The sequence below is a fragment of the Megachile rotundata genome, chromosome 2 (genome assembly GCF_050947335.1).
Source record: "Megachile rotundata isolate GNS110a chromosome 2, iyMegRotu1, whole genome shotgun sequence".
Classification (NCBI taxonomy): domain Eukaryota; kingdom Metazoa; phylum Arthropoda; class Insecta; order Hymenoptera; family Megachilidae; genus Megachile; species Megachile rotundata.
This window is the reverse complement of record NC_134984.1, coordinates 19,097,928-19,122,678: the sequence shown is the minus strand read 5'-3', so window position 1 is coordinate 19,122,678 and position 24,751 is coordinate 19,097,928. Positions and strand designations below refer to the sequence as shown.

The following is a 24,751-nucleotide window of genomic DNA, read 5'->3' as shown; positions in this document are numbered from 1 at the left end:
TTTCATTACCAAGGTTAATACTGTAACATCGAATCTGCTGATATTTCTAGGAATACTATGATATTTTAAAAGGTGGAAACGCAACTTTCTAAGCCATTGAAAGCCATTTGAAAAGCAAGGCAATTCGTCGATACGAAACAAAGGTGAAATAGAGGGTTCTTCTTTCCGCTTCCGCAACGGAATCGGGCAGCAGCGCAGAATCGTTGGCGAACATGTTCGAATCGAGGGGGTGGCCGACGTGCCACCTTTCCGCTGCCATACATGCGGCAGCCTTCCCAATTATACCGCGAGAGCGCCGCGAAACTTTCATAAATTTCGTCACAGTGCGAGCAAATGGCTTCCGGTCCAGCGGTCGGACATTGTCGATAACAGGCACGTCGCCAGGGGCGAATTCAATATCGCATTCGCACCGTTCTCGTTCAACTCCACCCCCAAAACCTCTTCTATCCCCTCTGTCGCCCCTGTTCTACCCTCCTCCACCTCCGCGGACCTCTCGCTGCATCCTCTCCCTCCACGCACCCCCCTCGCATTGTACCCTCGCATTGTTCCGAAAGTTTTCGGCGGTACCGCGTAGTGGCTGCGTTGTACGCGATTACCATATGAATTAAAGTAATGTGATATATGATCGCAGGGACTATCCGGAGGCTCGAAGAAGCCGCGGAGGACACCGGAAGTGATCCCCAAAACCTGATCGTTGTTGCTCGACACCTTCTTTGCCATCTATTTTATTACAGATTACTTACATCGTTACAAATTACTAACGTGCAAATGTAATTACAAATTACAAATCTAACGTGCAAATTGACTTCAAAATTTATGAATCTGTGTCTAGTTTTAATTGTGGAGATATGGAATATTTATTTTGAAAGTGTAAGTCTATTTACAGGAATATACATTATTTTAGTTAAATCACATAAAACTTTGTATAATCAAATTACATATTGACGTATCACTAAAAAAATTGCTGAACTGCCAGTCTTGACATAATTAACCTATATTTTTTCATTGACTATAACCTATTTTTCTAACCTTCTAACCTTCTAATATTTTAAACTTCTTCTCGAAATAAATGAAAACTTACCACTTTAAAAATACCCACATAAGACCGTAAAATGTATGTGAACCGGTTTTGTACCGCAGTTAAAAATAGTCGAAAATCGACAGGGATCGATAAACGAAAGTACAGATAGCTCTTTCGATTGCATTGAAAGCCGCCCCGTTGTCGGGGACCGATAGAAATGAAATTCCCATTTCGCGATGAAAACCGCGGCTCGGTCCGCGACGAATCCATATGCCGAGAAGTGCACCATCCAATCTGAAAGTGGCCGGTTAACGCGAACACGGAGCTTATGCGCCATACGTTACAAACGCATGTTCGTGTCCACGTACGTGATTCCGTCCAGAAGCAACGAAAACCACCAATGAAAATGAATACCGTACCCCCTCTACCCGCTCTGTCTCCAATTTCTTCCTATTGGTTTCCTTTACTGCGATGAATTTCCAAATTTGTCATATTTGTGGAATGGTACGTACATCATTGGGGGATGGATCATGAAAATGTTAGGAAGAGATTATAAAAGATAATGAATGTATATTGGTGTCGTTAATGGAGAGAACTTGGAAGGCACGAGATCTGAAGACTTAAGGGGTGGTTTTTGCGTACTGTGATCCCTGAGATCTTTTTAGAATTTTAATTCTCAGGATCTACTGTTTAGATCCTTAGACTGTGAGATGCCAAAGGATGAGCAGATAATTTGGTGCTAGGATAAGCAGATAATTTGGAGATCATACGATTTCCACCCTTAGGACTCTTCAATTTTACAACCTCTAAAATCTCACAATTTCAATGTGGACCTCGGAATTTTTTTATCATAGAAGCTTCAGAACCTCACAATAGAACCTCTCAAGCGTAGTTCTATAAGTTCTATAATTTCCTCTTAGAAGAGGTCTAAGAATTCTAAATTCTTGAGATAACCCGAGGTGCCAGAATAGGTGCCAGAAGACAATGATTCGAAGACGACAGGAACCGTGCGTGCACTTGACGATTTCTTGCCGTGCCAAGAGGCTGTTTTGCCTCTCTTCCTTCGATATTCGCTCGACGCTCCCATCCCCCGTCTCGTCCGCTCATGGAGAATATGGATCGGCCCTGACAATATTGCCGCTGGAACCACCCCGTGTCTGCCGTCATGATATACGCGGCCGCATTTCATATATTCCATTGTTTCCAAGTTTTCGGATCCATTTGTAAGATTAAATTTGTAATGCGGCCCACCCCGCCATAGCGTTCCACCCCCTGAGTGCACCTCTCGCGCACAGAACGCATATGGCCGGCCGACCAATTGCTGCTTCGATGCTCTTACATTTTTCGGATCTCAAATAATTCTGGTATCTAAATGACTGGATAAACCATAGCTATCTTTGCTGGTCATTGTTTCAATTTTACCTAATTTATTTTTATAAAAGATACTATTACTGAGATCTATTATACTGACGTACTGAGATGTACTATTAGACTGATATATTAAGATATAGTATAAGTACAGAGAGTTTTGACAGATAGTTTTGACAGTTTTTACAAAGAGTTTGAACAATTAGATTGCCGTCGATAATTATAAGCTTGCTCCAATAACCGTAAAGAAGAAAAAGATAATTTATCCAACGTTCGACGATGAAAAGGCAAGAAATGGAGGGAGCATGCAGACGCGCAAGTGGTAAGGGAATGGCAGGGAGAAGTCGTAGGTTCGAGGCAGAATCTACCCGGCTAGATTAGCATAAATATGGCGTCTTAGAGCGGGGCAGTTTGTCATCGTTAGCAAAGCACACGCTTCCTGGGTCTCGACTAGTCACACTCCTCTGAATCGTCGTGTTGTTACTATTCCCCGTTGGGGGCACCGACGAATGTCCCGCAGGAAGGAAACCACCGATGTAGGTTGTTGAAGGATACGCGAGGAACCGTGCGAGTTACCAACATCCTGATGCTGCAATACACGCCTCCACAACTTGGTCGTCCTTTTGCCGACCTTGCGGAGACAGGTATTTCGCTAACCAAACTTCCCGAACGCGGGTTTTGGGTGCAGGATGATTTAGCTGCGAAAATCTGATGAGGTTCGATCACATAAAAATGTTATACTTATGTCAGTTTGTTAGGATTTAGTAAAAGTTGATATGTTTAACTCCTTGTCTTGTGGTTTATTTGTTAGATGTGTCAGTCAAAACTAATCACAGTTACAGGGATTTTATTGAAACCAAAAAATGTTTGCCTACGATTTAGTAAAAGATGAGATGCTGTACATCTTGCTTTATAATTTATTTGTTAGATGTGTCAGTCAAGACTAATCACAGTTACAAGGATTTTATTGAAACCAGAAAAAGTTTGCCTAGGATTTAGTAAAAGATGAGATGCTGTACATCTTGCCTTATAATTTATTTGTCAGGTGCGTCAGTCAAGACTAATCACAGTTACAAGGATTTTATTGAAACCAAAAAATGTTTGCCTAAGATTCAATAAAAGATGAGATGCTGTACATCTTGCTTTATAATTTATTTGTCAGGTGCGTCAGTCAAAACTAATCACAGTTACAAGGATTTTATTGAAACCAAAAAATGTTTGCCTAAGATTCAATAAAAGATGAGATGCTGTACATCTTGCTTTATAATTTATTTGTCAGGTGCGTCAGTCAAAACTAATCACAGTTACAAGGATTTTATTGAAACTAAAAAAGTTAAAATGTTATGTCAACTTGATTTCAATAAACTATGTAAATAACTAGACTTGAACTTCACATTGAAGCATATGCAAGATTTGAATAAAATCACAGCTGTAGCACAAATGCATCTAACCTAACCTAACTTAACCCGTCAGACTAAAACAAAAGCAATAATGCGTTAAAATAGTGTAAGAGGTTAATAAAAATACTTGATAACCAACCATGCACACAAACCTTAATTTCATATCAAAAGACAAAACTAAAAAATCGAAATGAATTTAACAACCCACAGTTCCGATTCATCGAGTGTCCACAAAATGGCCACGCGTCAAACAAGTATTTCGTCGGATAGGCTTACATAAAACGACTGGAAAAGTTTCTTCGTAGATATCGATTCCTTCTTTCGTTCAATCGGTCTAATAGAAAAGTAATGTCAACCCCGCTCGCGGACAGAACCTCCAGGCTAATACGTCTTGCGGAGTCGCAGGGGTGTTTATGAAGTATGGCAATGCGTTTTAGCAGATTGGTGACGGTACTGGGGCGAGATTGTAATAACGCGAGCCGACTCGAATGAGTCCAGGAAAAGTTACATGAGCTTTCGCGTGATCGATAAATCCTCGCTTTTATGTAATTGTAGATGAAACCTCGAACAATTCTTATTTCTACAATTTTGTTTCTACTTTCAGAAATTTAAGCTTCACCTTGGATATAATTTATGGAGTATTTTATATATTTGGGAGTGAGGTTTAGGATTGAAGGATGAGAGTTAGATAATCGGTAGTCAGATTAACGATATGTTTTCTAAATTCATAGTACTAGGGTAAAAATCAGTGGATTGTCAAAGCAATCACGCGAACCGATTGCGATTATAATTAGTCAAGTATTTGAAATATTTTAATAAGGTATAGGATTAAAGAATAAGAGTTAGGTTATTGATTGAGGATTAACGATGACATATTTTCTAAATTCATCGAATAAGGGTAAAAATCAGTGGATTGTCAAAGCAATCGTTTCCAACAATCACGGAAACTTAGCACAGATTCGCAGACGACTGTCGGTCTCCTTCGATCCCTCGACTTCCGTTCTCGGGGGAGCGTTTACCGCGGATAATTCATATTTATGACCGAGAACGCTTTATCAACCCCACTTGCTCTCGTATACATTTAATTGAGACGTCCGTGTCGGAGGCAATAGGGTGCGAACCCCGTTGTCTCAGGGGGTCGTCACAATGCCCATAGCGCTCGTCGCTCGCTGTCGTTAACGATCTTGCATGGATCTCGGATGCCGGACCGTGTGTCCGGTTCGATTCATTCTTCACGATTCGTCGCGGATGATTGTGGCCGATCGTTGACCAACCTTTTCTTTTATTCTGGAGACCCTCAATCTATCGCTTTGCCATTGACAATCACTTTCATATCAACAATTCTCCGACAAATACTTTCAACATTCTGCATAAACCGACTCGAAGACGACTTCTTCATGAAATGAAGAATAAGATGGTTCTTAATCTTAAGAACCTCCTCCAGGTTCTCCAAATCTAAAGAACAGTGTCTTCAGACATCATCGGCCAACGTAAAAGCTGAATAATTTACGAGAAGGTTCCGAATGGCCGATCGAACGATATCCACGATTTCATTAAGTTCTGGCCGCCTAAAAAGACAACGCCGATCTGATCGCGCGAAGTTCTTGCCGGCAGATAAACGCGAACGATTCAGCTTCGCTACCGATGCAATCACGTAGAAGGCCGTGATAACGGAGTTTCAATTACGAACCATTCCCAGGCTAATAGGCCGACGAAGATTAAAAGCCGATCGGCTACTGTGTCGACCGATAATCAGGCTTCGGACGCTTTTCAACTTCTGGATCTCCTTTTTCGAGGAGGAGCGAGAGGAAAGATGGAGAGCCGTTTCGTTTCTATTACTTTACTGGTCGTCGCGCGATAACTCAATCGTGGGGTCAGATACACGGCAATCGTTGAAAGGCTTTGGACTTCGATGACGATCTGATCGTGAGAACGCTCGATCGTTTCCACTTACGAGCTTCTTTACGAGCGCGTAATCGTTCCGTTCCGCGAACAGCTCGTAAATCGATGGACCACTCGTTCGAACTACGCTCGGGAGCTCCGATTTCGTTGATGGCCGATTTATTTGTACTTCCTCGATCTATGGAGTCACTGACTGGATCTACTTAATCGTTTGAACTGAATTGATTCAAAAATAAGCTTAGTAAAAACAAATGTAAACTGGTGATATTAGATAAGTAACTTGTAACTGAAGTAGCTAAGATGGCCACCTAACCTCCATTCTTATATAACAGTAAATCATGTAGTAATTACCTTATAAGTTAGGTAGAAACCAAACTGAAGATATAATACTTTTTAAAAAATTTTTAAAAATTAACCTCGTCAAAGACAATATATTTAATTTCTTTTAAATTCAACAACCACATATGTCAATCACACATGTGGAAATTCCCTAATGACTTCACAATTATTTTTGTATAATTATCATTTGAGGTAAGTAAACTATAATTTAAAGTATTGAATTATTTTTGTATCGAACTGAAAATGGTTCGTGAGAATAAAAAAGTCATATAAAGTTACATAAGGGTCGCAACGAGTTCCAGATATTTTCCTATAAAGAATCTTTTTTCGTCGAGACAACGACGATTCGATGGACAAACAAAAGCTTTCAACTATCGATCCTCCACGTCTACCACCCCCCGCATGGGGGTCCACCGGTTCCATAAGTATTTTCTCAGATTGAAAAGCTTTCGGCATGAAATATGGGTCAGAGATATGGGCTCGCAACCCTTCTACGGTTTTAATGGAATTAGTATTTAATACTCGGCCGAGGGCGCGAAAGGGGCTGGACCAGGGAAAAAAACTAAGTGGATCTGTTCTGTTAGAAAGGCCAACCGTTTACCGGTATTGCCTTTGCTGAGAATTTACTACTCGTTAGAGGTCTCGAATTAAAAGCTCGGAAGAAAAAATACTGCCCTTCGCCGTTCCATTTGCTTCGACTCTTGCGGAGTCTTGTCGAAATGGAGAATAGCAAACAAACAAGGATTTATATCAATGTACGATGACTAATAACCTACCATACATTTTAGTAGTAATTACATTTATTAATTACCTGTTACATTTGTTATATTACCAAAAATTTTTTCTTTATGTTTCCAATTTATTTTTCCACGTAAATTCCATGGTCGTATTGCACCACCCTTGCATGACATTATATAAATTTAATTTTGAATTTGACCAACGCAATTATGTGAAATCATAAATATCTAAATAAGTTGTAAATATCTCCCTGCAGCAATAAAGTGTGGAAGCAGAAGAAAACACAGAGTTCGAAGTCTGCAGGAAAATCGCGACGTCTAAACTCGCGTCCATATTGGTCGGGCGCGAACGTCGGCGACGCGTAACAACGATTTTAACGTGCACACTTCTGCTCCGTAGGTTCGGTCAATAAGCGCAATAAACTCATTTCGCGGTTTACTGCGAATCGTTTTACAGCCGTCTCGGTTACGACGCCACCTAGTCCTCCAATTCTCAGCCCTCCTCCCGAATGTCCATACACTTCACCCTTCGATCGTGGCATCGTTTTCTTTGTCGTTGAAAGTCCGAGCGAAACGGGGAGAGGAACTAGTTACCGAAACTGCGCTAGTTTAAATTACGAGCTACGGCGCCTTCGCGATTTATTTTTGAAGGGTGCAGCCTCACGGGCATATATCCGTGGAACTACGTGACGTCGTCTACTTTATTTCACGCGGCTCGTTTCGACGCTACTTTCCGCCATCGTCTCCTGTCTGGTCGGGCAAGTTTCTTTCTTCGGGAAACTTAACGGGCGAAAAAGTTGCTGAACGTTTGAGATATTACTCGTAGGGCAATCGTAACGTAAAACACTTGAACTGTTTGCTTTATATAAGGGACTGGAGAAAAAAATTCAGGTTTTGGAAACTTGAGAAATTTTTAAAAATAATCTGTGGGGCAAGACTCGTCCGCCATTTTGTTAAACCTAACTTCTTATGGTACTTATATTTTATTATTCGTTGTACGGATCGATGTACAGATGTTTCAGATAGCAAATATTTTTTCAACCCTTCACACTCCTACGTCGACAACAAGCTTCTCTCAGATCTTATAAATAATTCAGATAAATAGATTGGTCGAATATTTTCATTTATGCACTGCTTATAATAAATGAAAAAGTCACATACTCTATTGTAAAACATTTTATTGATTTTGTCGTTTGGGCCTTGACTGCTATGGTCATTGGCCCAAAACATTTTATTGAATATTCCTTTCTTGGTTCATTTTGTACATTAAGAAGTAGGTAAAAGAAACTAATAATTTTAATAATATACAGGTTAAAGTATGAATATAAGTGCAGAAATGAGCCCCAACGTTAATTCTATGCACGAAGCGATCGAAAAAAATGAAAGAAAATAGGAATATCCAGAGATCGGTAGCTGCGTCTCGTCCCTGTTATCAATCTCTTTTGCTCGTTCTCTCTCGCTCGGACATTTACATGGCAATAGCTGATGTACCTACACACCGGTCCGGGTTGTTCCCCGAGGCCAGAATTGAAACCACCTCATTACCAGCCGTTGGCTGGGGGTTACGTGGAAGGGGTTGTCGAGAGGATGAGGCCGTTGCCGGAGAATCCGTTTTGCGAATATTGGAGGTAATGTCGCGAGCGGTTTTATACAACACCCGTTCCGCCTTTTTCAGACCCTCCTCCCCGTACGGCTACCACCCTTTTCATCCCCGTATTACGGCCGGCCTGATGAAAAATGGAAATAGCTATCCTTCGGTCGACGTCGTTTATATTTAACAACGACCAAGGACTCTATTCTAGGAACATTTTGCGTTTGTCACTGATGTAACCCTCAGAATCGTACTCTAAAATATTAACTAATAACCTCTTTCGAGTTTAAACTCGCATCAAATGGAACATTTTGCGTTTGTCACTGATTTGTGTAACCCTCAGAATCGTGCTCTAAAATATTAACTAATAAACTCTTTCGAGTTGAAACTTGCATTACATCGAATTTTAAAGTACCGACAGATTCTTGGTATCTAAGATTCTATTTTAAAGATTCTTGGTATAAAAAAGTGCACGTGGAATCTTCAAAGTTCCGCTACTTTATGTGCTGGAAGCATCGGTACGAAGATAAGAAAGAATAGAGGATCATAAACGAAACAAAGGAGTATGTACCAAGAAAGCGAAACCGAGAACTCGGCAACGAGAAGCTGTGTTTCTCTTCTAGAGAGCTTCTACGGTGGTTGGTTCGCCAGTAAGGCATATTTAGTACATAAATCAAAGCTGCGACTGGCCCTTGCTGGAGGCAACGAGTTTATATGCTAATATAAGGTGGAGCACACTGCGAGTTGGGACGCCATCTTGACTGCCCTCGGAACGTCTTGAGGATTCTCCCCGGAAGATGTACTCGTAACGTTACATGACCTTTTTTCCTACCCAAAAAGAACATATTCGTTTCGTTCCTTTTATGAAATAAGAAATAAACCATTATGTACAGAAATTTTGCGTGTAAGTAAATCTAAGATTTAGATCCAAAGATCTGAAAACATAGAAATCTGAAAATGTAAGAATTTACTTACAAGAATAATCTAAGAATTAAGAAATATGTGTCTCGATATAATATAAATGTTTTATGTACATATAAATGTATAATATACATGTATAATATCATGAGAATTAAGGAATATGTGTCTCGATATGATATAAATGTTTTGTATACATATAAACGTATGATATACATGTATAATATCATGAGAATTAAGGAATATGTGTCTCGATATGATATAAATGTTTTGTATACATATAAATGTATGATATACATGTATAATATCATGAGAACTAAGGAATATGTGTCTCGATATAATATAAATGTTTTATATACATATAAATGTATGATATACATGTATAATATCATGAGAATTAAGGAATATGAGTCTCGATATAATATAAATGTTTTACATACATATAAATGTATAATATACATGTATAATATCATGAGAATTAAGAAATATGTGTCTCGATATAATATAAATGTATAATATCATAAATAATTCTAGAAACAAAAATACGAGTAACCATAAATGTCTGTTCATTCGAAGAGAGCAACACGTAATCGATTCCGACTCGAAATCGATTTTACATCGCACGGCGAGAAGCGACACGAAAGTTTTCCAGTTTAAAGAACGGACATGCAAAACTTTTGTGTGTACACCGAAACGAGAAGTTCTGGATCGGTCCGTGAACTTCATTCCGCTTCCGTTCACCGAAAAAGAATGGACTCGCCGTGTCGGGGGCATATTGGTGATCTCGGCCACGAAGAATATTTCTGCCAGCGTTTCCCCCGGCAAGATGGCGGATTCTATACAGTACCATTTGCATAGATATTCTTTGCATTCCCTCAAAACATTCTCCGACACCAATATTTCGCCAGTATTTCAACGTCAATTTGATAGATGTATCAAGTTGATAGATGGAGTATATAGTTATTCCGTTTACAAAATTTTATAGGAAGAGCGAAAGTAAAGCTTGAACAAGAGACGTTGGAAAGAGGTTTTATCGAAAGATCGTCGTTAAAACTAGAATATCCGAGGATGCTTTCTTCCAGCGGCCTTTAGAGGCACGGTTATGGCAAACATTTAATTAAACTTGTAAAGTTGCGGGGGCCCGCTATGAAGGGGTTGGTGTTGTTATGCGCAAGGCGTGATCCAACCCTGTTCAACGGTATCGCAGCGTCGTAAAGGCGACTGCCTGTTCGTGTTTCGTAATGCGGGCATCTTCGTGGTCGTGTTACGAGCGTCGTTTCCTTATCTTGGTCGGGTCGAACGTGTCATCTGCTCGGAGACTCTGTTCTCCGCCTCACCTATGCCTCTCTTTCACCGGCTACGCGATTCTTACCCTTCCACGCCGAAACAGATTTCCACGAAAAATAACGGGGGGATATAGACACTTATTTTATATCTTCATGTAAAATCTGAAATTGCAGGGAGATCGACTTGATAGCTTTTTGCAAAAATAATTACGGATTTCATGTATAGTCTGGTTTCAGATACAGTCTGGTATTTGGTCTGGTATCATTTTATATATAGCTTGGTTTCTTTTGGGAAATATATTTAGAGGGAACATTTAGAGGAAAATGATCTACAAGTACATTCTTAGGGTTAGGTTGAGGATTTGATAGTTTAAGAACAGTTTAAGAATTATTGTGTTAATTGATAGAGTCATTGAGTCCTTCAACTTTCAAATCAATTACCAAAAACCTAAATTGCCAGGTTTCTATGTACACACTCTGGCAGTAAAATAGAAATATTTTGAAAAGGTGAAAGTGTAAAAATAGAAATGTAATCAGAAGGTATCGCAAGGTGCAAGCAAAGTTGCGTCCTAATCCACACTAGACGATTTCCTCGAGCAAAAAAGTCGCGACGGGCGAATCGTACGCTACGATAAGTATGGTAATACGTTAGAATTAAAAGTCCGGTTAAGCCGGTAATATTTCAAGATCCGCGGGTGTATCAAGGCGAATAAGCATAAATGAATAATTGCGCGATAGATAATTTAACGTGCACGCTGCACGTCGGACAACCGCTCTCCCGTTGTTATCCCTCTGCGACGTTCCTTTAATTATCCCGATATTTCTCGTATTCGCCAGAATATCGGCAGACGTCATGAAAGACGCGAGAATCGAAACAGTTTCTCGATGTCGAACTCTTCGGTTTTTTATCGACTACCTTTTCTCGAGAATTTTATTTGACAAGATTATTTGCACCGTTTCATAGGGAACAGTCAAATATTTTTCGAACGCGGGGAATAAATAAGACCCTTTCTTCGAGCTGTGTCAACGCTCGGTACCTTCACATTGTGTGAAGATATTGAATCTATAAAGCATTATTACGAACTGCATTTCAGGACGGACTTTACGAGCTGTCAGGATTTTTTCATTGATGAACACCGGAAGGGTATAAACATAGAGGAATTTCGATTTATGGAAAGTCGATCGAAAAGCATCCTATGATTTAATACGCTTCGTGTCACGAGAATTTACAGATTTATTGCGAACGTTTGCGCAAGGAGCTAAGCGTTGTAACTGGCGTAGAATTGCTAACTCATCTGACCTTTAATATTATAATGATTGTACAGGAATAAATGAATAAATGTAATTTGCAATATTTTCAAGACGTAAATTGCAATCACAAAGACCTTTCACGTTCCATCTCTGTCCAATAATTTTTATATATTTTCTAATAGTAAATTATACAATCCGTATCTGTTACTTCTTACTTAATTTTTTATTTTTCACTTCTTACTTCATTTTCTATTTTTCACTTCTTACTTCATTTTCTATTTTTTACTTCTTACTTCATTTTCTATTTTTCACTTTTTACTTCAATTTGTATTTTTCACTTCTTACTTCATTTTTTATTTTTTACTTCTTACTTCATTTTCTATTTTTCACTTCTTACTTCATTTTTATTTTTTACATCGAAGGAAAAAGTGATCGTTTTTTTCCTTTCGCATTCCATCGCACGAACATTGAACGCGCACAAGCTTCGTCGGACCTCTTCCTCCCATGGAAATGATTACGAAAACCATTCGATTATGCTTCCTGAGAGTTTATCATCGCCGCTCGTAAATTCTCCCGCCACGAAAAGCAATCTGCGCTCGCTGCGAATAGTAGCAAAGGCGTTCGTTGCCGAATAGAACGGTAATCCTGAAGATACCAAACGATAAAAAGGGAAAGAAGAAAAGGAACGAAGATCTTGGAAGTGGCCCGTAATGAAGGCGACCAAGATAAATATGGAAAAGAGGGATTAAAGCAAATGGCCGAACGGCTTCGTATCCAACTTCAATATGCTTGAAAGTGTCCCGCTGACGTGGCACTTCGAAATTGAATGTCCACCGAGGGTTCGACGTCATCGTTGAACGGGATGAAATAAAAAAGGAAAATTCAACGTATTATTTTTTGGAATATTTCCTTTGTTGTTGGTATTGTTCATTTGTTGGTATTTGTGTGACCTGTTAATGATTGTAGATATTCTTTGAAATAATGGGGGTGTCTTCGTTGAAGAATGCTTCATTGCTATTCGGTTAATTTTCTAAGTATAGAGTCAGTCAATAAGATTATGTCACCCTTGAAATAATAAGTGTGTAATTTTCTTTATAATTCAAATTAATATTTAAAATATTCTCTCATTAATTAATGTTCATTCAAAAGTGTCTACACCTTCTCCCTTCATTATGGTTTCTACAGAATTTATATTCCCATGTGAACATGTCCAATTAGTTACCAAAATATACTTTTCTATATACAATAGAGAAATCGTGAAAGGTGGTATTTCTGCTTTTCTATTTCAGACGTCCAATCGTATGGAGATTGGCAAAGGGTGGTTGCTCAGAACTGATTGGCGAAACGGAAACACGACTGTTTTGCATCGTTGACCGCGATACTGCTTACGCTTCTTTCTGTGTGCTTGTTGACCGAATCCAAGATCAAAGACCGGGGGTCAATTTGATCTCTTCGAGAATCTTTGACTTACCGACAATTTGCAGCCTGCTTCTTTGCTGATACTTCCAATCCTTCTTTTAATTTTGCTTACTTGCTGTCGTTAATTAAAACTTGAAGTATATGGGTATCCAAAATGGCCACCGTGGGCTTCTGTACGTTTCATACCTGCAAACAAAAATTTTCTTGTGAAAATCATTCTTTGAATCGCTCATAAGGGAATACAAGCTTGAAATAAATTAAAACCTGTAGTATATGGATGTCCAAAATGACTACTGTGGGCTCCTGTACGTTTCATACCTGCAAACAGAAATTTTCTTGTGAAAATCATTCGTTGAATCGCTCATAAGGGAATACAAGCTTGAAATAAATTAAAACCTGTAGTATATGGATGTCCAAAATGATCACTGTGGGCTCCTGTGCATTTCATACCTGCAAACAGAAATTTTCTTGTGAAAATCATTCTTTGAATCGCCCATAAGGGAATACAAGCTTGAAATAAATTAAAACCTGTAGTATATGGATGTCCAAAATGATCACTGTGGGCTTCTGTACATTCCATACCTGCAAACAGAAATTTCCTTGTAAAAATCATTCTTTGAATCGCTCATAAGCTTACCTCACCCTCCTCAAGGCAGTAACAACCCAGAGGAACTCGGTGTCTAACGAATTCGTCTAGAGTTGCCGAAGAATATTTTCGATTCCATCGGAATATTTGAGGAGAACGCAGACGCTTGTGATTTTTCTCGGTCGTGCAAGGGCGACGTCGAAAGCAACCACCGAAGGAAGCCAATCCTTCTGACATTCAAATGTTCACAGCGCGTCGAAAAAAGGCTACATAGAGACCGCCTATTCATCGCTCAAAGGGATCATTTATCAACATATTTGATATGCTCCTGGCCGCGTTAACCCCCCGACCACCCCCGCAGCCGACTCTTTATATAGTCGGTCTTCCATAGAAATAATATGCTAATCGCGCGAAGGAGGAGTTTAAAAAGTGCTCCGATAAATTCTCCAGACTTTTTGACGTAATTTCGCCCCTTCTCGCCACCAGCCCTTCCTTCGCCGTTCGTCTACCAAAGATTCTTTTTCCCTGGTTTCCGACGTCTTAAGAGAACTTCGTTTCTCGGGCTCGGTATATCAACCGGATGAACATATATATTTTTTTTAAGGATCCGGAGAGGATGTCGAGACCTGTTCCACGGGAAAAAGATTCTAAGCTGACTTCCGGTAGATCCCTCCAGGAAAAGACGTTTCGGTCGTTGGTAGTTTGTAGCTTCTCTTCTTGTAATTTTCTGATTCCACTCAAAAATATGATAGCTGGAAAATGAGAACTATTATTAGATAAAGCTATGATACTTGGACATTTTCATATATATTCGTAAATTTAGATGTATTTTTAATTATTGATAGACTATGTGCTAGAATTACCTGCAGAAGATTTGGAAATGTTGATCGTTGTCGAATCTTCCCATTTTGCAATCATAAATTTGTAGATCAAGCGGATTGGCGTAAGTGATTGACGCGGGACGTTAGGATCATTTACAAATCCCCTCATCGGCACTTATGCGTGCGGTGACGCATACGCATATATTTATGCACCCCAATGCTTGCCCCCATACATACATTGGTCATATTAACCGCAAAGAGAAGCTTCTCGGTTTGTTTAAGGTTGCAGCGGTATTCAGTCATTCCCTACTTAACACAAAACGTTGACGTTGCTAATATAATGCGTGGCTATACAGGGTGTCTCACAACTAGTGGTCCTTGAAATGGGAGGTAGCTAACATAATTCTAAATAAGATTTCCCTTTTCCAAAATTTTGTTTGAAGCTTCGTTTTTGAATTATTAAGAAAAAACATGGACCAATCAGAGCGCGAGGATTACGCGCTCAGCCACTAAGCTCTGTGCATGCGTACTCGTACTAACACTAAGAGATGTAACGTATGACAACGCGTGACAAAATTAATATGAACTTGAAAGTGATTTAAATTGCTGAAAAGTCTCCGTGAAAATTTGTACTGGTAAAAGGTTGAACAGTTGAAACACCGAATAGAGAGAACCGAAAAGCACGATGTTTTTAAAATTGCAAAAATACGGTAACGGCGGAAAATTGCGAATCGAAATGATATTTCACCGTATTCGACTGCATGGAGAGAATTGAAATATTTCTCTGGGCGGCGATGTTTAACAAATTTTATCGTTCGATTGTATTTTACAAACTCGTGAACAATAACGTTCTGACAATTAGCATCATAAAAGGAAGAACGCACGTAGGATAGCATAACGAGAACCGAATAAATTTTCACGCAACGTAAAATTAATTGCAAGCTTCGAACAATGTATTCGTAACGACAGGAGGTAACGCCAAATATTGTCGACCACTAAAATGAATTCCTGCGTTGTTAATAAATGGTAATGTATTTATCGGCTGAGAAAACGTACCTTGAGTAATTTAGTGACGCTTGCTTCCCACGATGCATCGCGGAGAAAATGTACAGAATTGTGGGAAATTTCAGAAAGCTATCATGCTTCATAAAGATATCTGTGAGAATAGTTTTTGTATCATCGACGAGTACAGTGTGTGAATTGTTCTGAACATACAATCCTTCGGAACATATTGCAAACAGTGTCAAATCAATATTAATAATATATAGTGTATTAATCAATAAATTCAATTTAATTAAATTTTTACGGAAATGGAACAGGTAGCACCATCTCCCGCGCACAGAGTAAACTACGCACTTTTACGTCACCGAAAGGTAATAATTTACTATTATTTACCGTACAAATAAATTAAGATCTTAATTGCAAGTAAGATAATTGTAAATATTTCTTAAAACATAATAATAACAAATGTGTAATGAAATAATTAAATAAGGAAAAATAAAATTCTTGGATTCCCGCCAAAAAGTGAAAACCCATTCAATTGGAGCATGTGCGTTCCCGCGTTATGATAAAATTAGTTATTGCGTTTAATTTCTACTTTCTTGAAAATATTAATTGTAACTTGTATTATAATTTTGGTTATTTAAATAGATATTAGTGAAATAAAGTGCTGTTATTTAAAAATATGCTCAATACACGTTAATACATATATGTGATTTTTGGAACTGCTGTTTCAAGTGCTAATAATAATTACAATAATGTGAATAATTATATTGTGATACTAATAAACTATTAGATGAACTGCGAAGATTTCATGTCAAATTTTGTCACTTGTCATCGAAATATTGCAATGTAATATAGGTTATAGTTACACTTGAAGGTATTTCCTATCATTAAATTTGGCGGTATATAAATCAATTCAATTTGATATCATTATTTACTTCTTTTATCATAACACATTTACATTTTATTTTACAGATGTTATAAATTTTTATATTTTTGAAAGTGATCAAGTACAATTTCAAAACAATGATCATTAAACTTGCAAAAATAATAAGTTGTTCTTCAGAACATGCATCCTATCCTGCATCCAATCTTCTCCAGCATCGTTCAAATTCTTCATGGAGATGTGCCAAACCAGGAGAAATGCTTGCCACTGTTATTTTTCAAATGGCAGAACCTTCTTGTATCACAGGTTTAGACATTGGTAATTATCGAAGTTGCGTAGTGGTTGTTACTGCATCTATGTCAACAGAACCTGACAACTGGGTACCAATTGTAAATCACCAGTTCTTGACACATGATGAGGCTGCAAATGGAAAATTCAGAGATCAAGTACAGATATTCACAAAAAAGGAATTGAATCCAGAAACAATAAAGATGAAATTCGATCGTATCAAAGTAACTTGTATGCAATCAGCAAACTTAAAAGAGTTATTTGGATTGTCTTTCATTGTATTTAAAACAGAAGTTCAAGTGGATTTAGGATTAGATGTTTTTGGAAGATTTAAACTGAAACAGCCAGAAGAAAATGACAGCAAATCATCGGTTGATAATTTTAAAGAAAAGTATTTGAAAATGGTTGATAACAAGAAAACAGATTATAGAGATAGTTTACTTGCAAAGGTCAAGGAAACTGGCCTGAATAATTTTTCTAAGCGACAAGAAGAAGATAGAGAACCAATGAAAAGACCTTTACTGGAGAAATTAGAAGCAGGAAAAGCTGAAGAAGTATTTGGTACTAAAAATAAAGATTCAACTTCTAATTCATCATCAGTAAATGGTTCTAAAATAAAAAATGAGAAAGTTACAACAGATGAACCAGTAACAAGAACACCATTTGGGGATATTGTACCTTCACCTTCACCTAAAGCAAATAAGAAAGACACAAAAAAAGGAAGTGAAACACCCAGAAGAAATTCTAAGAAACGTTCTTTAAGTCCAGAGGAGAGTTCATCAAAGGAAAATGTACATAAAAAGAAGCAGAACTGTCCTGAGTGCCAAGGAGAATCAGAAGATAAAGTTTGTAAAAACTGTGGGAAATTACCCCCACCTAAACCAGTAGCTAGACCAGAAAGAGCTGCAAAGAAGAAAGCTGTAGAGGCACAGAAACCAAAAAAGTTGTTTTCTAAACTTTTTGAGGATGTTAGCTTTTCCCTTAGTGGTTATGTTAATCCACAAAGAGATGACATTAGGAGGAAAGCTTTACAAATGGGAGCAAGATACATTGCTGATCCTAATACAACTAATAAAAAATGCAGTCACTTAATTTGTGCCTTTAAGAATACTCCAAAGTATCAACAGATGAAGGGTCACACTAAAATTGTTTCTCATACGTTTATTGAGGATTGTTTTAATGAAAAAACAAGGTAACACTGGTTTCCTTCCAATAATATTTCAATAATATAATATAAATAAATATTCAATCAATTCTTTATTTTTATAGATTTCCTTGGAGGCGTTATGCTTTGGATAATAAGGAGAAAAATGAACCCGAAAGTGAAGAAGAAATATTAGGTAGTTCATCACCACCTAGATCCAACGTATTTGAAGAAGACACTGATTCAGATTCTTATTATTAAATAGCCTTATGTTAATCTATTTTGATATGTATGACAAACTGCTGGTACAGAATTTCATTCAATATGTATATAGTATATAACAATTGTAATTAATTTTCAAAAATATTTTCTACATGAGATGTAATAAATTTATTGAAATAATGTTATTCAAATAATTATTTATTAACTTCAGAAAGTACATAATAACTTAATAACAGTTTAGATATCGTATCAACTTTCATCGCACGCCTAAGTCTCTGCCTTCAACTGTTTCATACAAACTTTCACAATCAATTAATACATATCTAACTAGACTCGTAATTTCAAACGGCAACAACATTACAGTCTAGCTTTGGACAACTGCAAAGCATCTTCAAGAACGATCTTCTGCATCTTTACTTCGTTTCTTATGATCGTGTCCATGACCATGTCCATGCCCAATATCATGTATGTACGGACCTGCTGGGTACCCATAACCATGGGCGTAACCATGTCCATGACCAAAGTCGTGGCCAAATCCATGACCAAATCCGTGACCATACCCATGACCAAATCCATGGCCGTATCCATGACTATATCCATGAATGATCGGTGGACCATGTATCGCCGGGTAGATATGACCCCCGCCGTACCCTCGACCGTAGTAAGCCCCTGGACCGTAGATGGAGATCGGTGGAGGCACCGCCACCGGAAATGGAACGGGTACTGGTACCGGAAACGCTTGCTTCACCGGTACCGGATATGGCTGCTGGACAGGTACTGCTACGGGGTGTTTCACCGGCACCGGTACTGGGCGCTCCACCGGTATCGGAACTGCCTGCGACACAAAGGAAACTGATCAACAACCAGTCTTGGAAAATCGCATTCCGTGCATGAAAGCGACTTGTAGACGTGTTGAACGATACAGAAGAATTTTATCTCTGTACAGTTTATTTCTAAATACCCTCGAATTGTGAAATAATTTATTATTTAATACAGTTTCAAACTTCTTACCTCAGGTACTGGTACAGGAACCGGGAACGCTTTATGAATGATCTTCTCGACTGGAACATGGATCACCTTCTCCACTGGCACATGATACGGCTTTTCGATATACACGGGCTCTGGGACCGGAACTGGCTTCTCCACGACTACGTGTTTTGTTATGTACACCGGCACTGGTTTCACTACGTCTCTTCCGATTGGCAAGGCAATTGCTGGTCCTCTACCGTACGGCAACCCCCCGTATAATCTATCAAAATCAGGGTTGTTATCAAGAATGATAGGAATTCTAGAGATGTTAAGACATTATTGGGATTTTAGAGATTTTTAGCATTTATGGATTTTGAGATCCTTGACGACTGTTGATCTTTTGATCAAATGTCAAGAGACATTTTGGAGCTAGTTTTGGATTTAAGAAAGTCTTTTTTTTTGTGAATGAAGTTCACCAGTTTATGATGTACATCTCGAGGTAGTTTATATTTTATAAGTACAATGGTGTTATTACCCATGAGGAGCTAAATCAAAACCCGGGAACTTGAAACTCTTCAATGGACCACCTATCCAAGGATGACCATGACCGTACGAGTGTGGATTCGGTATTCCAACCCATCCACCGGTATCGATGATCCCTCGCTTTTCATGTTTCGATTCCTCTGCTTCCGCAGCTAACGCGGTACTACAGAAGAGTATCAGGAACAGCTAAAATTCAATACTGGACTGCAGCGAAACCTTTATACCCTACCTTAGCCTTCAGATGCTAATTTAAACTATTTTTATGTTCGCACTTAAAACTAATTTTATATTTAAAGAATCGCCAATTCTACGGAATTTTAAACGGTGTTATAAAACTTGAATGTGTTAATGGTGAAATAAAAATTTGAATACCACAATTGTCTCAGTAATTTAAACTATCAAATTGTGGTATCAGGAGATAATGTTAATCGATGCTTACCGGAATGATGGACATTGTTCTCTGTGCGCGGAGGAACTGTTCGTAAGATCGAGAAAACGCTAGCTTTTATATTTGCTATCTGAACCGACGGATCGATAGATCCAGAATCCAGATTGTGGTCCAAGTCAGGTTCGATGGGATCAGGAACTTGACCGTGTTGATTGGCGAGTTTTGTGTTTCCGGAGAAGAAAGTCGTTAAGCATTGTAACGACGGTTTGTGCCATATTTGGGACCCCTGTGTAATGAACTTGCATTTTCGGTTTCAAACTCCCAGACGTAATGAAGAATTTCTTCGATCCCTGCTTCTTAGAATGATATAACAAAAAATGCAGCAATTCTTTCATTCCATTCCATACGCGCTATATTAACTTATCACTTCATAGCATACCATTCTCGTACCACTTACCTACTTACGTTTTAATTATTTTCTAGTTGGTCAGAGCACGTACTATGGAAGTGACGTGACTAATATTATCTTTCAGATATGACCTTCGATTTTACAATTTCACTCGAGGTTCTGTTACTGTTTGTTATTACTTTCATTTTAGTTACATTAATTGTAGACATATTATTTTATAAATAAGGTTGCATTTAATGTATTGTATTGAATAACATACCCTCAACTATTTTTATAAAATCGAAAGAAAACTTGTCGGTTGTAGACTGACAATATAGCAGACTGACAGTTCTGATAGTACCATAGTTTCTGATTAAATAAATTCGCATTATAATTCAAAAGTAACAAGGTGCATTTTTAATCGATCACCGAGATCAACAACAAAACCGGATCGTTTCTTGCACCAGAAGCGTTACAAGGTTTTCCGCGTCGGTCGCATCCGCGAAACTTTCTTAACTTTCATTTTCTAATGCGAACCACTTCTAACGCCGGCTACTATCTGTCATTCATTATTCATCATTACCAGCATCGGTGAACGCATAATCCGGTGGGGCACGTACGAATGCTATGGCACAATTACGAAATACTTGACGGTCAGGTTGTTCAACGATTAACGTGAATTAATTCTTGGCTTCCACTCTGGTCATTCATGGAATTCGATTACTTTTACCAGTAAATGCTCGTTATCCACTTTGCTTCTATCATAATAACCTTTGTCGAGATGAAGAATAATTATGTAAATAAATTAATTAATTGTATAAATTAGTTTCATCCCTTGTATACTTATTGTTGTGCTTTATTTTTAATCTAAAAATTAGTGTATTTATTTATACTACTCCAAGGCTCTACGTCACCTATTCTTCCATTTTGCTTTTATCGAAATAAACTTTGTCATGAAGAATAATTAAATAAATAAATTAATTTTATAAATTAGTTTCATCCTTGAAACTTGTATACTTAGTGTTGTGCTTTATTTTTAATCTAAAAATGAGTGTATATACTTATACTACTCCGAGGCTCTACATCATCTATTCTTCCATTCTGCTTTCATCGAAATAAACTTTGTCATGAAGAATAATTAAATAAATTAATTAATTGTATAAATTAGTTTCATCCTTGAAACTTATATACTTAGTGTTGTACTTTATTTTTAATCTAAAAATGAGTGTACATACTTATACTACTCCGAGGCTCTACGTCACCTATTCTTCCATTTTGCTTCTATCGAAATAAACATTGCATGAAGAATAATTAAATAAATAAATTAATTGTATAAATTAGTTTCATCCTTAAAACTTGTATACTTAAAGTTGTGCTTTATTTTTAATTTAAAAATAAGTATATATACTTAAACTACTCCAAGACTCTACATCAGCTTTGTTGCGATTAAGTTCTTTCAATATCCCACAAATAAAAAACGCGAAACCTCTGTTATCCTCGGAGAAGAATTCAGTCAGCAATTTTACCTTGTAAAAACTAGAAGCTACTTACGTAAAATCGGTTATTTAGTATTCCTCGCTTCGGTTACAGCAGCACTTCCGTCGAGATATGAAAAATGTAACGAAACAGAGCGTCGCATGACGAAGTCGATATAGAATCGTGTCACGAATAGACGCATCGGTGTTCTTATTAATTTGAATGTTCACGTAGACAATTTTCACCCGAGTCGAGGCGTAACTATCTTTCGATCTCGTGAACAATACTTAGACGCGACGTCATTATACGGTGCACTTATGTGTTTTCCGGCTGTAACACGTGTCTTCCTTCTGTACGATATGAAAAGCGGCCGCGATCGTTTATTTGGCCATCGGCCAGGATTGGTAGCAGCGAAAGTCCATTGAGTTCGACGAAGACGAACCAATCGATGCTTCTTCCGTAGTGATGTGTCATAGCTGCCCTATAAATACTTATGGGAGGTTATTGATAGAGAGCAAACGTAGTTTTCGTTTGGACACTGTCGCTAGTAGATACTATTAACTCTACTTCCACCATGAAGTTTATCTTGGTACTCTTTTATTTATTTTATAACATAATATTCTTCGTGGAATGTGATTGTGACTTTTGGTGCTGCAGATCTTTTGCTTAGGATTATTAAGTTTTGGATTGTTATTACTATGTTTAGGACGTGTTAATTTCTTTCTTATGTCAGTGATGTGTTTAACTTCTTTGTGACATGTGGTGATTCGAAAAATTTAAAAAAAAAATTATGGCTCTTTGTGTTTGTGATATGAGTCTTTATTTTATCTTAACATAAAGTCTTTATTTTAACATAAAATTATTTTCTCATATTTTTTGTATAACTTCCATTAAAATTTTTAAAGGCTATTAATAAAATGTAACCAGTAGACTCTTTCAGTATTTGTATTATATTATAATTGACTTAAGACTACTCTCTTGAATATAATTTATGTTGGATATATATTTTGTTTGTTTACAGATTTTGTCACTACTCCTAGCAGTCAGTACAGCAATCACCGTCGATAAACATAAACAAAACAAGTCGTTGATCACGAAGAAACATGATAAAAGAGGACTGGCTTCCTTGGAATATGGTTTACCTCCAGAACACTTCTTCCACCCCGAACCAGCACCCGTTTACGAGGCGCCGGTACCGGAAGTGGCTGGACATTTTGAAGCTGTGGCACCGGTTCCTCCTCCGGTGCATCCACCTGTGGCACCTCCGCCTGTGCTAGCACCAGCTCGTTAGTATCTTTTTAACTTTTTACAATATCTACATTTGTCATTATTTTGTTTCGCAAATATTTTTTGTTTTGTAAACATACATATGAAAGAATGATTCATCTTCATATAACTCGTTATTCAATACTTAATATATTTTCAAAATTTTATCAAGAATCAATGAATGTCTTTTTCAAAAATATTTGCATTCCTCGTCAACGAAACCAATAACAAATCTACATTGTCAAAGTCAAGATAAGTCAACATATTTAACAACAAATCTACGAAAGAAATGACTTTCTTCTGATCGAAATGTCGCTCTTTTAAAAAGCAAGTTTAACTGCGAATTAATTGATATTACTGGTCCAGCAGCTCAATCAATCTTTCTCAATTATACTTTCCCAACACCAACCAAGAACCGCAATCAAGAACCGATTTCACTGTTTGAGCAGCACTAGTGCCGCTGCCACTGCCGCAGCCCGTTCCACATCCGGTCCCAGTCGCAGTTCCTGTGACCAAACACGTTCCGGTACCAGTACCAGTGGACCGTCCAGTTCCCGTGCCAGTCGCAGTTCCGGTACCAAAACCGTACCCGGTTCACGTGGAGAAGTTGGTGCACGTCGACCGACCAGTTCCAGTGCCGATTGAAAAGACAATTCACGTTCCTGTTGATCGACCCGTTGCCGTTCCTGTTCCGGTACCGAAACCATATCCGGTTCCATTTGAGAAGATTGTTCATGTAGACAGACCGTATCCTGTACATGTGGCTGTACCTTATCACGTCCCTAAACCTTACCCTGTACCCGTCGCTATTCATGCTCATAAACACCATGGATGGCTTAAGTAAGGTTTTAATGGAGCGTCGTTTATTCTTTTGTACATAACGTTTTTATATTGATTAAAGGAAATATATTTTTAAAGTAGTGAAGGGTGGTTTTTACTGGGTTGAGTGATGGAGTGGGAGAGTATGGTGTGTGGTAATTTAACTCGTAGCGATTGTAATGCGTGGAGATGGTAAAACGTGGTAATTCCATGAGTAGAGACTACGGTGCGTGGTAATTCCGCGCGTAGGAATTCCACGTGTGGTGATTTCATGCGTAGTAATTCCATGCGTAGTAATTCCACGCGTAGTAGTTCCACGCTTAGTAATTCCACGCGCAGTAATTCCACGCGTAGTAATTCCATGCGTAATAATTCCACGCGTAGTAATTCCACGCGTAGTGATTCCATGCTTGGTAATTCTACGCGTAGAGATTATAGTGCGTGGTGATTCGACGCGTAGTAATTCCACGCGTAATAATTCCACGCGTAGTAATTCCACGCGTGGTAATTCTACGCGTAGAGATTTCAATGCGTGGTAATTCTACGCGTAGAAACTTCAACGCGTGGTAATTCCTCGCGTGGTAATTCTACGCGTAGAGACTACAGCGCGTGGTAATTCCACGCGTAGTAATTCCACGCGTGGTAATTCGACGCGTAGTAATTCCACGCGTGGTAATTCTATGCGTAGAGATTTCAGTGCGTGGTAATTCCTCGCGTGGTA

At 38.2% G+C, this 24,751-nt stretch overlaps 3 protein-coding genes and 1 long non-coding RNA gene across 5 annotated transcripts; 2 read left to right on the top strand and 2 right to left on the bottom strand.

The window, feature by feature from the left end:
• The first annotated feature begins 5,960 nt into the window (after positions 1 to 5,960).
• On the top strand, positions 5,961 to 18,366 carry XRCC1 (DNA repair protein XRCC1). Of its 2 annotated transcripts, none has more exons than XM_076539674.1 (3): positions 5,961 to 5,970; positions 16,656 to 18,007; positions 18,085 to 18,366. In XM_076539674.1, exons 2-3 carry the CDS (start codon positions 16,668 to 16,670, stop codon positions 18,218 to 18,220), a joined length of 1,476 nt encoding a protein of 491 aa, XP_076395789.1. In that variant the 5' UTR covers positions 5,961 to 5,970; positions 16,656 to 16,667; the 3' UTR covers positions 18,221 to 18,366. The 2 variants fall into 2 exon arrangements, with proteins under 2 accessions (XP_076395789.1, XP_003699726.2); XM_003699678.3 differs by lacking the exon at positions 5,961 to 5,970 and adding an exon at positions 16,056 to 16,518 and having other exon boundaries at positions 16,617 to 18,007.
• LOC143263993 (uncharacterized) lies at positions 13,808 to 15,000 on the bottom strand. The gene is made up of 2 exons (XR_013037315.1): positions 14,682 to 15,000; positions 13,808 to 14,570 (listed from the first exon to the last, which is right to left on the bottom strand). It is a non-coding gene; the product is annotated as an uncharacterized LOC143263993 (long non-coding RNA).
• On the bottom strand, positions 18,362 to 20,382 carry LOC100880514 (uncharacterized). The gene is made up of 4 exons (XM_012288987.2): positions 20,133 to 20,382; positions 19,686 to 19,879; positions 19,193 to 19,430; positions 18,362 to 19,016 (listed from the first exon to the last, which is right to left on the bottom strand). Exons 1-4 carry the CDS (start codon positions 20,145 to 20,147, stop codon positions 18,573 to 18,575), a joined length of 891 nt encoding a protein of 296 aa, XP_012144377.2. The 5' UTR covers positions 20,148 to 20,382; the 3' UTR covers positions 18,362 to 18,572.
• A 1,442-nt stretch (positions 20,383 to 21,824) lies between these two features.
• LOC100876456 (uncharacterized) lies at positions 21,825 to 24,131 on the top strand. Its single transcript, XM_076542369.1, has 3 exons — positions 21,825 to 22,534; positions 22,967 to 23,231; positions 23,661 to 24,131. Exons 1-3 carry the CDS (start codon positions 22,520 to 22,522, stop codon positions 24,053 to 24,055), a joined length of 675 nt encoding a protein of 224 aa, XP_076398484.1. The 5' UTR covers positions 21,825 to 22,519; the 3' UTR covers positions 24,056 to 24,131.
• The last annotated feature ends 620 nt before the right edge of the window (positions 24,132 to 24,751 follow it).